General features: G+C 39.6%; 1 protein-coding gene across 1 annotated transcript in view; it reads right to left on the reverse strand.

Annotated features, from left to right (window-relative positions):
* PCDH15 (protocadherin related 15) overlaps positions 1–16557 on the reverse strand; it is a 1700294-nt gene that overhangs the window by 99628 nt on the left and 1584109 nt on the right. The window contains exon 28 of the mRNA XM_082719991.1: positions 13423–13550. Coding sequence (XP_082576117.1) covers positions 13423–13550 — 128 coding nt within the window. The remainder of the gene's footprint in view (positions 1–13422; positions 13551–16557) is intronic.

A 16557-nucleotide genomic window follows, 5' to 3' on the forward strand; every position in this document is an offset into this window, starting at 1 on the left:
AGAAGCGGTTGTATCTGTATCACCTGGCCTTGCCCTGGTGGGATGTGTGTTCTGAGCTCACTACCCCAGCATTCTAGGTCTCCAGGGCAGACGGGTCTTTTCTTGTGATTGCCTGCTCTTGCTGAGGGCTTAAATCCTTCTTCCACCGAGCTCTTCTGTGACTTCAATCCCTTTCCTGTAGTGTCTCCTTACCCTCTAGTGCGGATGCTTCATTCGAGCCCTCTGTTGTAAAACAGCAGCAAGACCTCCGCCTGTCCCTGTATGTCTTGGGGACACAGGGACTTGTCAATCTATTCCTGGCCTGTTGACATGACTACCCCATTGTCAGGTCCAAATCTCATCTCTCTGGCTTACAAGATTCCAGATTCTGGAACCGAGCACCAGATAAAACCATGTGCTCGTTCGCTTACGAATGTCATCATCCTCATCTAACTCAGTGTACGTGATGGCTGGCACTTCTCAGTCACTTGCACCAATAACACAGTGTTGCAAAACGTGTTTTCTTACAAGAAACCATAAGAAAACTATATGACATTGTTTCAAAAAACATTAAAAAAAATTTTTTTTTATTAAAGACTTTGAGAGAGACAGAGCAAGAGCAGGGGGAGGGGAGAGAAGGAAGCAGACTCCCTGCTGAGCAGGGAGACCCATGCAGGGCTTGATCCCAAGACTCTGGATCATGACCTGAGCTGAAATCAAGTCAGACACTTTAACTGACTGAGCCACCCAGGCTTTCCCAATAAAACAGAAAAATTTTAAGTATTAACTAAACAGAGAACTAACAAGAAAAATGCAACCCTCTTCCCCTTCTGTCACAATTATTTTATCTTCCTAGAGGAATAGCTTAAAATGATCAGAAATTTAAGTAAACATCTTTCCTTTGTTTTTATGCTTTTGAATTTTAATAACAACATTTCTTTTCTTTTATTTTAAGATTTTTATTTTTTTACTTGACAGAGATCACAAGTAGGCAGAGAGGTGGGCAGAGACAGAGGCGGGGAAGCAGGCTTCCTGCCAAGCAGAGAGCCCAATGAGGGGCTTGATCCCCGGACCTTGGGACCATGACCTGAGCTGAAGGCAGAGGCTTTAACCCACTAAAGCGCCCAGGCACCTCTAAATTTTAATAACATTTCTAAAATTTTTCCAAATTATATCTCTAGGGGTAGCCAGAATCTACATCAAGAAATAGAGCATTATCTGCACTCCCCCCTCAAAAATAACTATTCTGATTTGACTACGTCTTCTTATTTGAACTTTATATAAACAGGCTTAGGTAATTTTTGGTCTGAATTCATCTGCTCACATTGCATTTCTGAGAGCCATCTGTGCTGCTGCATGTAGACATAATTTATCCATTTTCATTGCTCTGCAGAACTCTATTGTACAAATATACTATAGCTGATGCACATACTAGGACTGGACAGCGACATTTTCAACTTTTAGATGTTACAATAAGGAACATAGCTACAAAAAGTAGATTTGTGGTATCTATCTTTTATGAGCATATGTGTGCATTTCTGCTGTACCAATATTTAGGGGTAGAAATTCTGAGTCAGGTTTATGCATATGTTCCTACTTGATAGACAGTGCTTTCCATAATGTTGTACTAACTTACATCCCATCAGCAATAGCTGCAAACCCTGGCTGTTGCAAAATTTGGTTTCTTTGGTCTCTTAGCCATTCTGATGAACATAGGGTGGTCTCTTGTGGTTTATTTTGTAATTTCCTAGTAGTTAACAAAACTGAATGCCTCTTTATGTGTTTTGGTATTTGTTTTACGTTCTTGGTTTTGTTGTTGTTGCTTGCCAATTTTTCTATCTTCATGTAGGGCCTATTCCAGGCTTACTGCTATCTTTTTATCTTGGATGTTTTGTTTTGAATCATCATTTTGTTAGAGTTCCGTACACTCTGGATTGGAGATCTTTGATAGTTCGTAACCTCTCCTGGGGTCTTAAGGTTTCAGGTGGCAATAAAGTCTTTCAAATTATTATGAACATTGGGGTGGCTCAGTGGGTTAAGCCTCCATCTTCAGCTCAGGTCATGTCTCAGGGTCCTGGGATGGAGTCCCGCATTGGGCTCTCTGCTCAGCAGGGAGCCTGCTTCCCCCTCTCCCTCTGCCTGCCTCTCTGCCTACTTGTGTTCTCTCTCTCTCTCTCTCTTTCTCTCTCAAATAAATAAATAAATAAAATCTTAAAAAAATAAAAAAGTAACATCAAAAAAAATTACTATGAACCTCATTGACTGTCTTTTTATAGATTACTTGGATCATAAGAGGCCATTGACTGCCTAGGTGAAAAAATCCTGGGAACAAATAAAAGGAAGCACTATAAAAAGGAGATATGTTTATAAAAACTAGTGTAGCTACCACATAAAGTTTCAGAATCTACTTGATGGGAAGCTCTAGTTTACAGTTTTGTTATTCTTAGGCTTAAACTATTATCTTGTGAATTCAGACATTACCATGCCTGTTTTTCATTTTGTTTTGTTTTTTTAAAATTTTAAATTCTTTTGGCACTTCCTAGATGTACAATGTTCATGAACTAACCCAAGTAAGTTATGTTCTCTTTATGTACATAACCTTGCCTTAGGCCACTCGGTTTTCATTAAGGACAATTCATTAAAAGTACTCAGAAAAATCAGCCATTTTTTATGACTCATTTGGATCTAACTTTTCTTCATAATACATACTAAAGGAATCTAGTATTTTACTCTTCCTACTGGCAATATTAACAGGTGATTCAAAATTAAAATGTATTTAGAGAGATATGAACAAAACTTTTTAAAAATACGATTTATCACTTTTGCTCAGATTGGTGTTCTTAGCCTTTTGTGTCAGGTCAGGGTGACAACAAGTAGAACAGAGGTTTAAGAAAGTACGGGAGTAATTCAGACAGAAGTAATTCTCGTTTGCCTGAATCATCTCTGGAATTGTGATCAACAATGCAGCCCTCACTTTCATTAGGATTCTGGGATTTTTAAGATGGGTGTCAACATTCCTACCAGAGGGAGGAAGACTCGATCCTTGAAACAATATGGGAGCACAAACACAACAATTACTGTCCCACAATGTACAAAATCTCCTACCAGAAAATGTAGAAGATGATATTTCCCCATCCACACCCTGAATTGTTATCCATTTAATCACTTAAAAGACATGCAGGCCTTAAATAAATTTATAAACCCAACAGAGTGTGAACAGACTGGAATGCATGAGCCACCAATGAATTCAGGAAAGGCAAAATGATTTGGCCATTCATTGAATAAAGTATTTCCTTTTCTTTTTTTCTTTTTTTTTTTTTTTAAAGATTTTATTTATTTATTTGACAGAGAGAAATCACAAGTAGGCAGAGAGGCAGGCAGAGAGAGAGAGAGGAGGAAGCAGGCTCCCTGCCGAGCAGAGAGCCCGATGTGGGACTCGATCCCAGGACCCTGAGATCATGACCTGAGCCGAAGGCAGCGGCTTAACCACTGAGCCACCCAGGCGCCCAAGTATTTCCTTTTCATGTATCATGTCCAATGACTTAAAATCCATAAAAATTCCTCAAGCTCTCTACTTTTAAGGAAATTTCCAGTTATGAGAGTCACTTTTCATCTAGTTGTAAGGACCCAAAAACTTCCTCATTTTTCAGAAACAAACAGCTCGGGGGAAAAAAAAAATAGATCCCTTTCTATTTTAAGCAAAAGAAATCAAGATAGTTCTTAATTAAGTCACATTCACACCAAGAAGTGTAGATTAAGTTACTACCATGTGAACAGAAGATTTTAGATCTGCCTTCTCTGATAATAGAAAGGCTGATTTGTATAGAGAAGGAAAAGATAAAGAATAAAACTTATATATGCAAAATTATTTTATCTGAACAGTCCATTTGCAGCAAAGGAAAGCCATGGTCTCGTCCATTTATAACAATACCAATGAAACTATAATTTTATACTTGTTCATACCAATAAAGACACAAGCTATGTATCAGAACTTTACAGATCTCAACTTGCACAAGGGAAAAATGTATGTCTGGATTCTTGGAAACAGAGAATTTAGTGATCATTTGTTTGCATATTCCCCACAGATTTCAAAAAATAGGTATAAGGCCGTTTCCAAAACTCTGTTCAAGGTTTAATAACATAAAAACAGTTAAAGGGGATGATGACAGAGATAAAAAGCAAATCCTTTCAAGGAAACTAGACAGAAAGCTAGCATGCCACGTGTGCCTTGCATTTATCTTCTACAATTGCTAACGATGAATCAAATATTTGACTTAAAGACTCCAGCAGACAAAGCAAAAGGAAAACATTATTCACTACAACATAATCCAATACTATATAACAAAAGTATACCAGTTGTTAGGAAAAAACCAAACAATTTTCTTGACAAGTGGTGTCTCCATTGGAGGTAAATAAACAGAGAAGTATGACGAATGCCTGAAATTCAAAAGATACCAACCCTAAGCTCTTAATTTTGTCAAGAAGTGAAACTCCCAGGGAAATAAGAGGTCCTGTAACTCTGTGTTGGAATCAGGCTCAAGAAAGTTTCACTGAGGGGTGCCTGGGTGGCTCAGTGGGTTAAAGCCTCTCCCTTCTGCTCAGGTCATGATCCCAGGGTCCTGAGATCAAGCCCTGCATCAGGCTCTCTGCTCGGTGGGGAGCCTGCTTCCCCCTCTCTCTCTGCTTGCCTTTATACCTACTTGTGATTTCTTTCTCTGCCAAATAAATAAATAAATAATTTTTTAAAAAAGTTTCATTGAAAGAGTATCTGTACTTCAGATAGTAGTCTATTTACATAGTTCATAGAGAAATGTCCTGAATAAAGAGGGTAAAATCCATGCCTATATGTAAAAGAAATAAAAATAAAATTTTAAACAAACAGCAATTTGAGGTGGTTAAGCACAGTATATCTATAATGCCATTAAATTTGTGGGGAAGCATGACATTTGAATTATAATAGAGAAAACACACAGATACACAATCAAAATATAATGTGTCTAAGTTCTAAATTAGACACCTAGTAATTCAGTCATAGGGTCATAGCTGAGGAGGCCAACAGGCCCTGAGGCACCTGTGCCTCTTGAAATAATAGGTGTTTGCATAAAACTGTGTTTCCCATAGCTGGCAAAGGGGACTCAAAATCAGTATTTTAGGAGATCTTTGTAAACTGCTCCTTGTTAACATGTCTATTGTATGGAGTGCTGAGGAAGAAAATGGTCTTAAAATAAGCCATTGGTTTCCAGTGACAGAGACCACAAAAACTGAGATAAGCATGGTGTTTTCGATTTCAGAATTAAGTAATCCACACTCTTGACCTTTAAATGTAGTTCTCAAATACAACAGTTTTCTCAGGGCACTTGGCATCATCCCCTCCTCCGGCACGCACACCACAGTTTCTCTAAGGTTAAGGAACATACAAGTATCAGAAATAGTTAAAGGCTTTAAAAGGCACCCAGTCCTAAAGCAGTTATTTGCCTGAGGGAAGGTAAGAGTGGCCGGGAGAGTTGAAGTGTAACGCCCCACCACTACTTAATTTCTGGGACTGAGTCCCAAGTGATCTGAACCAGGCCCCCACTCTGGCACCGGGGAGATGGCTGAGTGTGGTCTCCGGGCAGGGATGCCCTCCTGACCAGCTGTGGACAGGTGACATATGGCTCCAGTGCCTGTGTGTGTTCATCCGTAAATGGAGAATAATGTAAGAACCCCACAGAGTTTCAGAGGAGTCTGAATGAGTTAATTCCTGAGAAGTACTTAGAGTACCCAGCATCGTGCAAACATAAGGGATGGGGTTGCTATTAGTATCTTCCTGGACGTGAGCCAGGCATGGGTCTAGTACAAGATGCCGTGCTGGGGAAACACGGTAAACCTCACTAATGGGCTGGAATTGTTTTCCATCAGACGCGAACCAGCAGGCACAGTGCTGAGCCTCAGGAGCCTTTGGAGGCACCAACCTCCACTGTTCACCTTGTGGATTTCTACATACTTTGCCCCTAAGGACATCTGCATCCTCTTACAGTGCCCCCAGTTTTTTATTTTTTCTCTCAACAGCATTATTCTGCTAAATCCTGTGTCTCATGCTTATTGAGAAAATGTAATAAAGAATTAAGGATCTGACAGTGAGAACTGTTCCCTTGTTGATGCTTTTTCAGAATCGTATTTTCTTTTAGTCCATAACTTTCTTAAATCTGAGCCCTCTAATAGCTCAGAGATGCAATATTCATCATCTCTTTGACATTCAGTAGACATCGAGTCAACATTTTAATTCAATTTTTCTGACACTGAGTTTTTCTCATCTGCAGTCTGTAGAGAGAAGGACTTACTACATACACTAACTTCTGGAAAATATCTTCATAAGTCAGAGATTTCCTGATCATACTTACTTAACCTCTCCCTAGATTTGCATTAAGTCAGGCTCTTTGTTCCAGTTAAAAAGACATGCAGTAAACTGGAAAAATTAGTTACTAAATTGAGCAGTGCTTCTAAAACTAGATCTGATTTTTATTTTAATAGAGAGAATCATAATTCACTGAGGCCACCTCAATTCAAAAAGCAATTAGTTGCCTTGTTAATTGCCTCCTAATTTTTCACAGAAACTTAATAGGTTCTGTTTTTTTTTTTTTTTTTAGATTTTATTTATTTATTTATTTGACAGAGAGAGAGAGAGAGATCACAAATAGACAGAGAGGCAGGCAGAGAGAGAGGAGGAAGCATGCTCTCTGCCAGGCGGAGAGCCCGATGCGGGACTCGATCCCAGGACACTGAGATTGTGACCTGAGCTGAAGGCAGAGGTTTAACACACTGAGCCACCCAGGCACCCCTGTTCTGTTATTTCTGCCAACATTCCATTTCTGCCATGATTCTACTCCTCACTTCCTATGGGAAGCAGGGGCTATGGAAGTTACCAGCAAAGTCCTTAAAAAAGTAAACCGGACCAAATTCTCACTTCACTGGTTATGGGCTGAGTAATATTTGGAAAGTTACTAAACTTTACTAACAGCCCTTGCCCCCAACAGTGCAATAAAAAATAATGCACACCTACCGTAGAAGTAGGTGTTTTACTTGTTTGCTTGTATTTAAATAAATTCCATAGGCTAAAATATGAAGAGTTTTTGACAGTCCTCAGAAAAATAATGACAAACAAATGGCAGCTATTGTTAACAGTAAGGTATATTCAGTGATTAATATTCTCCAAAGGACAAAAAGGACCAAAAAAGTTCATGTTCAAATGTTCAGCTTAATCTTCCTTAGCTCACACAGAAAATTATGAGTAATATTTCAAATTCTCATGAATTTTTCCAACCTTGTTTACAGGGTTGCTTTTGAGGAGTTTTTTTCCTGTTTTCTGCATAGTTCTTTGACTTTTAAAGATATATATGTTGCAAAATAATTGCCTTTAGCTTATTGCTTTGCTTTTCATCATTTACAGCATGTCATAGTGATCTGTTATTCTGATGTAACCAAATTTATCAGCCATTTTTAATTAGCAGAGGACATTTCAGTAAGTGATATTTAACTAATGGCCTTGACCCAAAGTTAGGGGCATCTAAATTTCCTGAGGGCTTTTTTTTTTTAAAGATTTTATTTATTTATTTTCCAGAGAGAGAGAGAGAGAGAGCAAGCACAGGCAGGCAGAGTGGCAGCAGAGGCAAAGGGAGAAGCAGGCTCCCCGCCGAGCAAGGAGCCCGATACGGGACTCGATCCCAGGACGCTGGGAACATGACCTGAGCCGAAGGCAGCTGCTTAACCAACTGAGCCACTCAGGCTTCCCCTGAGGGCTTTTTTTTTTTTTTTTTTAATATTTTATTTATTTGAGAGAGAGCACAAGGAGAGCACAAGCAGTGGGAGTGGCAGAGGGAGAAGCAGATACCCCGCTGAGCAAGGAGCCCGATGTGGGGTTTGATCCCAGGACCCCAGGATCATGACCTGAGTGGAAGGTAGATGCTTAACCGGCTGAGACCCTCAGGTACCCCCTAGAGCTTTTTCAACATAAAAATTGCTGGAGATCCTGAAACACACTCCCTGCAGGCTGAGAGCATCACAACCAGATATTTGCAGCTAATACTGATAGCCATAATGTTGTGTTGGAGAACAAAACTTTAAAATCCAGCTACATAATCAATGAAAAACAGACTAAAGCAAATCATCACCTCTGAAGCTGAATGTAAGATTTACATTCACATCAAACTAAGAGGGATGGGTACCAATGAGGAATGACAATTTTGGAAGGAACACTTTTCATATTCTGCCAACACTGGAGATGTCCTTCACCCTTTGGGACTTTTTTTTTTTTTTTAATGGAGCTAAAATAGCCATCCCATAAAACATACCATTTAAACCATTTTTCAGTGTATGCATCAGTTGCCTTCAGTACAATCACATTACTATGTGAGCATCACCACCATTCCTGTCTAGCATGTTTTCATCTTCCGAAATCGAAGCTCTGCTGCCTTAACCATGAACTCCCATCTCCCCTTCCCATCTCCCCTCCCCACTGGTCCTGGCAAACCACCATTTGCTTTGCTGTCTCAGAACCTCATAAAAGTGGAATTATACATTTGCCTTTTTGTGTCTGGCTTATTTCACTTAAGTCTTTAAGGTTTAGGCGTGATGTAGCACTGGTCAACACTGCCTTCTTCTGCAGAGTGGATACTAGTCCACTGCAGGTATGCACCGCAATCGGGTCCATCCAGTCACCTGCTAACAGACATTGAGGTTGTGGCCGCCTTTCAGCTATTGTGAATGATGCTGCCCAGAACAATCCTGTGCCTCGTTGTGTTCCTGTCTTCAGTTCTTTGGGGTGATACATTTAACTGATGTTAATTCTTGTGTCAAAGACTGGAGAGAGAAATTACTATTGATTTTCCCCTCTTTCTCCCTGCAATTAAAACAACGGATGGCTTGTGACCAATAAAAATCAATTTGGTGGGACTGGTGGTGACAGAGATATCAACATGAAACTGTAGTGAATGCTGATTTTCCCAAATTAATACTTGTGTTCTGTGTCCTCTTGACACAACCCAAGAAGTACTTTAACATGACATGAGCGTTCACATTCTTGAGCCAGAAACCGAATCTCTTATGTGTCTATATAAATAAAAGACTGACTTATTTACTCTTTTGTCTAGTTACTAGAATGTTAACTCCGTAAGTGCTGAGGGGGAGTCTTTTCTGTTCACCTCCTTATTTTCAGCATATGCTAGGAATGCAATATGTATTTTCTAAGAAATTGAACTTGGAACCAGTCTCTAAGCATATCAGATATGCTGCTTCAGGGCACATATACACAACTTCCTTTTATGGTCATTTACACGGCAGAATTCATTTGAATTAGGCTCTCGTTGTGTTGCCTTTACTGTCAAGTATCTTTAGCAATGCCCTTAATCCATTCTCCATATTTTAAGCTAGTGAATATAGTTTTATTCACCGATATTTTAAAGTTTCACCTTTCTTAGTCAACTCTATATTTCCTCTTCCCTTTCCTGCATGTTGCACAATTTTTTAAAATTTAAATATAAGATTTATGATTACGCATCCCATGCGGAATTACAAGAAATTAACTTGCATGTATAGTAGATAAAATAGGGAGCACCTCACTACCACACAGTGATCGGTGTGAGAACTCCCTCCCGGTTTCATGAGGGGTCTTTCTGTCAAGTTCCTGTACTCGGGCTGGTCTGATGCACTGCTGTTTCCAATAAGATTTCTGCAGCTTTAAGCATGAATTGAAAAGGACTGCTTAACTCACTTTCACTCTGATTAAACTTGGAAAGAAGGAGATTCCAGGCATCAAGGCTATGGACAGCTCCTGAAAGCATCCCCTAGTTAAGATTCATGACTCCAATCAGCTCCTGAGCTCCCTGCTTCCAATCACTGCTCCACAAACACACTCCATGCTTCTTCCTTCTGGGTTCTGACTCCCTGTTTCCTCTGCTTAGATGCACAGGCTCTGCCTCATTTAAGCTTCACTGGGAGAAAGTCTAACCACCCTTCAGGGCTGCTCAAATTCTTCACCTCCCTGGCAGCGAGCAGTTCGTGTTCTTTCACCAACTAAAGTGTCTCCTTCCTTGGAATCCACGGGAGAAACCTGTGCTTTCCTAACAGAATTGATTACTAAAGCACATATTGCATCAGTGCGTTCTTGTTAAAGTCCTCTCTTCCCACCCCTCCTCTCTCCCTCTCTCTCCATTCCTCTTCTCTAACTCGGGTGGAATATTACACTGCATAAGGCTGGCTACCTGGAAAGAACCCAAGTACCTCCTGGTAAAAGGAAAAGTGAGGTGTCCCTCAGAGTTGTCAGTAGTCCCAGAGAAACTAGCCCCATCTGTCCACCTCATCATATGACGTCCACGTGTTCATTCCAAAGCACCTGTCACCACGCAGACATCTGCCCACCCAGCCCTTTCCCTTCTATGGGGGGACCCAGATTCCCACCTCACCTCTGCCACTAGACTTTCCCAGGGGTCCCCTGGAGCTCACAACCCATCATTACCTATATTCCCTAAATATCCCGGTCTTCTCTCAGACTATTAACTTTCTGATTTCTTGTCCCCAAACTGTCCCCTCCCCTCCAGGAGATATGGCTTTCGGCAGCCATCTCAGAGAGTTACCCCCATACTTCAGCTGGCAGAGAGCCTGGGGCAGACTGGCAGACATCTCTCTATCTGGATGGAGGCTTCTAGAATATCCTTCCACTTCCTTTGCCACCTTCTCCCAATTCCTCTCAAGCACCTGCCATCATCAGATTGTATCACTCATAAGTTTCTCACTACAATCATCTATAGGCCTCTGGAGAAATCCCCTTTATTAATGGGCTATTTTCAAGTTTGGCTCATTTTTCTTTTTTTCCTCTATAAACGCTCTCATGATGAACAGTCATAGAAAAATCCTCAGGCATTCTATTCACAGCAGCATCTGACTTTTGATCACTCCCTCTCTTACCAATCTACTCTTTTTGAGGCACACAGACCACGTTCCCCTGGCATTCCTGTCCCCCCATGGCAGCAGCTTCTTGGTATCCTCTGAAGGACTCTCTACAAGGTCTAAGAGGTGAGTGCCAGGGCTTAGTCTATGGACCTTTCCATCTATGCCCATATTCTAGGTCATTTCATCCTGGCCCATGATTTCTTCCCTGAATCTAGATCAGCATCTCTGACTGCCTTGCCTTATTAAAAATCTCCAAAAATGAACTCTTGATGCCTGCTATGACAGTACCTGGGGGAGGGATGGGGACCTGCTTGGAACAAAACCTAAGGGTCATTCTTGATTTTCTCTCATGCCCCACATACGATCCATCAGCATATCCTCTTTGCTATCTTGGACTCCCTCCTGACCATGACCCCAAACCACCACTGTGGTTCAGCCCACTGTCATGTCTCTTCTGGAAAGTAATACATTGGGCTCTGTGGCTCCTCTTGTCCGAAAACGCTGTCCACCACCCCTACACTAACCCTGCACATCTGGAATAATCCCCTTACATCGGGTTATGTCACATCTCTGAAAAAAACCATTCAAAGACTTCCTTTCTAACACGTCGAGGGTAAACCCCATGTTCTGGTCCTGGGCCACATTTCGAATTTCATCTCCAACCAATCTTCCAGCCATGCTGACCTCCAGGCTCCCACAGGCTTGAGGGACTGGACAGAGGAACGAGCAGAATACTCCTGACCTAGGAATCCACAAGTCTTGCCCTTGACCACATACATGACTTTGTACTAAGTAGTTACTGATTTTATCCATCAGTGACGTGTTTCTTTCACTGGTTTGAAGTACTAGAATGGTAATGCTGTTTTTGTTTGTTTTTTTGAACTGCTCTAAGTTCAACTTCAAGAACAGTACACACTATGAGTACTCAAAAAAGTGTTTGCCAACTAAATGAATGAACTGAACCAATCAACACTTCATGGGACAAAAATGTAAAACTCCTTTGGAGTTGTTTTTTACTTGCAAATCATGCGATTTACATATAATGTGTTGACCATTTGTGGACCACTTTTAGTTTGAAGGGGAATTCTGATCAGGAGTCAGTTTTTGGCACTATGAAGGAGCTATTTGGCAAGCACACTATACATGTTCATTTGCTTGGCTGATTTTCCTCTTTCATACTTCTCTGTACATAAGACGAAAAGGCTATGTGTAAGAAGAGTTCTACTCATAGTTCCCCTATTATCAAGAAAAGAAAGGCAACTCATTGATCATGACTGAAAGTAGATGCAACCACCAGTTGGATTCACCCAGGGAAATTTAGGTTTTATGCGTGTGTATTAATGCTATTTAAAAAATATTCTTAAAATACTTTTAGAAAAATAACTGTAATTAAGAATATGAAATGCTGGGAGGCTTGCATGGCTCAGTTGGTGAAGTGTCGTCTGCCTTCAGCTCAGGTCATGATCCTGGGGTCGTGGGACTGAGCCCCATACTGGGCTCCTTGCTCAATGGGGAGTCTGCTTCTCCCTCTGCCCCTTACACCACTCTTGTGTTCTAGCTCTGTGACAAATAAATAAATAAAATCTTAAAATAATCCAAAATGTTCTAGCTTCTAAAATTTCTCCCCAATGTAATACAGTATTTATCAATTTATTTCTCAGTAACAAACCTATTGTAACTTTATATGCTGCTAACCATTTATAAAATCTTTCAACATATTTGAGGATGACTTATTGGAGAGAAATGAAGAATTATCAACTTTTGTCTTGGATGTTGGCTTTTAAAAAATTCTAGGTAGGGGTGCCTGGGCAGCTCAGGTCATGATCTTTGGTTCAGGTCATGATCTCAGAGTCTTGGGATCCAGCCCCACGTTGGGCTCCTTGCTCAGTGGGATCCTGCTTCTCGCACTCCCTCTGCCTGTTCCCCTGATTGTACTCTCTCTCTGTCAAATAAATTAATTTTTAAAACAAAAAAAGTCTAAGTAGGTTTGTGATTTTTTTCTGATATATCTGAGTTTTTTTAACTTTTAGTAAAGTGCTAAAATTAGTAGTGTTATGTTTTACATTTATCTCAGATTTTTAATTTTAAAAAATGCTGCAGAAAAAAATAATTTATCACATGATTCCTTCTATTAGAAAAACAGTAATTTTATATTTGCCACTAGAAACTCCACTTTGCAAATCTTTGGAGTTACCCTGAATTAAACCTATGAGAAGCATACAAATTTCCTGGGAGCCATACATTTTAATGATTTAATATCTTATTCAGAGTAAATTATCATAAGTAATTTTTCCTATTTTCACAGTAAAAATAGAACATAAAAGTTGCACAGTATTTGCCTCATAACTATTCTGTATTTAGTTTGGCTAATTAAACTCATGTATCTCTGAGTTTCAGACTTTTGTTTAAACAACATGAATAAGTACTCAGTCAATACAAACTACATGGTTACACTTTATCTGCAAAGTCTGAGCTCTTTGTTTTAACGTTAGTTCGGTATCTTAATAAATGTTTTCGTACCTTAACTCTGAGCACAGAAGTAAACATTCTTGCATCTTCAGATACACCTCCAATGTAGAATTTTTTCTGAAACACTGGGGGATGATCATTTTCATCCTGAATCTCAATATACACTTTAGCCGTATTGCCTGGAGGATAAGAAATAATATATTTTTAATTGGTGGCTATTCACTAGAAAAAATGCACTGAAGTAAATACTTACTATACTTGCTTTTTTTCCTCTCTCTCTCTCAAACAATGGAAATGGCTTAAATGAGAAAGTCATTCCTGAATGGCAAGTTTAATTCCCTGAGGTCCACAGAGGACACGGATAATGATGCTTCTGGGCCAATAATGTGAAATTGCTGTTATTTCTTTTAATTACAATGTCTTGGTAATTCATTTTACTTGATTTAATAGGCACTAAAGTATTGTGTTCTGCTGATTTTAATGAAACAATTCAACTGTTCATGCTCGCAAACATTTCACACACACTACCAACTACACCAAAGTGACACAAATACATAAATACATTTATGAAATAAGAGAAACTGACATCAACTAAAAACAATATTTTTTTCCTTAAGTGTAAAACTAGCATTGATAGTCTCTCAGTTTAAAAATGTACAATATTGGGGCACCTGGGTGGCTCAGTGGGTTAAGCCTCTGCCTTCAGCTCAGGTCATGATCTCTGGGATTGAGCCCCGCATTGGGCTCTCTGCTCAACGGGGAGCCTGTCTCCCCCTCTCTCTCTGCCTGCTTCTCTGCCTACTTGTGATCTCTGTCAAATAAATAAAATCTTTAAAAAAATAAAAATGTACAATATTTTCTTTTTTTATTTTTAGGATGAAAAGTAAACAGTGGTTGGGTGAGGGGTTTATTTCTACAAAGAGAAACCAAGTTTAATCATAATGTTACTTTAGCCACTGAAAAAAGTATAGCTGGAGAGATCAGTGAGGTCGTGTGAGTCATCTACACTGGGGTGTGATGTCTACCATACTAAATATGCCATAAAGAACACATTTCATCATTAAATGTTAGAATCTCACTCCCTCCATCATCATCATCACTCTAATGAAAAAATGTAGCACCTGTCACTAGTCCACGAATAACCCTCTACAGGAAACCCAATATACAAAAATAACTGGGCGCCTGGGTGGCTCACTTGGTTAGATGTCTGCCTTCTGCATGATCTCTGGCTCCTGGGATGGAGCCCTGTGTCAGGGCCCCCTGCTCAGTGGGGAGTCTGTTTCTCCTCTCCTCCTGTGCTCTCTGTGTCTCTCGCAAATAAAGATGTGTGTGTGTGTATCAAAATACTATGCAGCCACCAAAAAAAAAAAAAAGAGATCTTGTCATTTGCAATGACATGGATGAAACTAGAAGGTGTTATGCTAAGTGAAATAAGTCAATCAGAGAAAGACAATTATCATATGATCTCTGATTGAGGAATCTGAGAGGCAGGGGGAGTCTGTGGGGGGAAGGGAGGGAAAAAATGAAACAAGATGGGATCAGGAAGGGGACAAACCATAAGAGACTCTTAATCTCACAAAACAAAATGAGGGCTGCTGGGGGGTGGGGGTTAGGGAGAGGGTGTGGGTTATGGACATTGAGGAGGGTATGTGCTATGGTAAGTGCTGTGAAATGTGTAATCCTGAGGATTCACAGACCCCTGGGGCAAATAATACATTATATGTTAATAAAAAATTTAAAAAAATATCAGTGAAGGAGCCCAGACTTGGGTGTCAATCATATTGGCTGGCCTTCTGATTTCAAATCTCCTGGTCTGTTAAAGTATGGAGAACAATAAAAACAAAACAAAACAAAACAAAACAAAAAAATAAATAAAATCTTAAAACAATACTTAAAAATAATTTACAAACCAGGAAAAATGAGGAATCGCTTGGTAATCCCTTTGCAACAAGTAGACTGAAATGATAGAAGCATTCTGATGTCTTACCAATGTGAACTTTGCTCATATATTTCAATTAGGATCAAATATAGGGCAATTGAGCTACAAATTATTTATCAGGAGAAACTTAAAGTTGCTGCTTTATCATAGCTCCAACTACAACAAAGTAACACCGATCTATAGCACCATAGGCATATCATGGGTGTACAGTAGTAGATCTGTGTCGATTAAGTACACAAAGGAATAACCTGCATTGTCTTAGAACTGAAAAACAGGCTGCTTTCTGCTTGCCTGGAGAAAAGGTCAGAGAGGTGAAAGAGTTATTTTCCCGGAGGTTTTAACCCTACCCTGCTGCTACCCATTTAGTTTCCCTCTTATTTGTCTCTTTCTAGCCATCCCTGACCTGGAGGAGTTGGAATGGGGAGGAGAGTGTGTTAGCTCAACAGAGATGGTGCCCCGCAGAGAAGCAAGGCTAATGGCAGTTAGCCTGCTGTGTATTGGGGTGGGGAAGTGCTCTGAGCTGCCCCCTGGTGGGCCACCAGCCAAGGTTGGCCAAAATGAACACCACTTTCATCTTACTAACTGACCAGCTTTCTCTCTAGAATCAAAGGACCTAACAGCTCTAAATTTAACATGTTTTAACAAAAGGAATTCCAAACTACAATTATCACCTTTAAGCTTTTTTTAAATGTTTTTAATTAATGACCACATTAGTTATGGTCCCTATTGGCAATACTTGAGAAAGTGAAGGCTGATTTTAAACTCACTGTAAAGGAAAAAATTTATGTGCTGAAATTTATCTGCTTTTCTCCTGATACTTTATAAGATGATGACAGAAGGTTAAGTCCCAGGCATAACATATTATGCCGTCAGGAACAATTGTGCTTTAGATAATCTTTTAAAAAGCAACTGTTAAGTATTGGGAAAAATAACATGAGAATCAGTGTTGTAATCTGAAGTGACACTTACATGTTCATAAACATATTACATGTATACATTTTATAAATTCCAGAGACTGCAATAAAAATATTTTAAAATATATGTTTAGTAGTTATTAAAAATCTCTAATAAAATTAACATCCGTAGAAACACTGAGATAAATATCTACTTACACTAATGACATTCAATGGGTACAAATAATCTGTAAAATAATTTATCCTGCTTTAACCACCAGACTAAACTTTTTCAAGGTTTCCTTTGACAAAATACTCATCTCACAAAAATCATCATTACCATGTAAAATAGCA

The sequence above is a fragment of the Mustela nivalis genome (assembly GCF_964662115.1).
Source record: "Mustela nivalis genome assembly, chromosome: 2".
NCBI lineage: Eukaryota > Metazoa > Chordata > Mammalia > Carnivora > Mustelidae > Mustela > Mustela nivalis.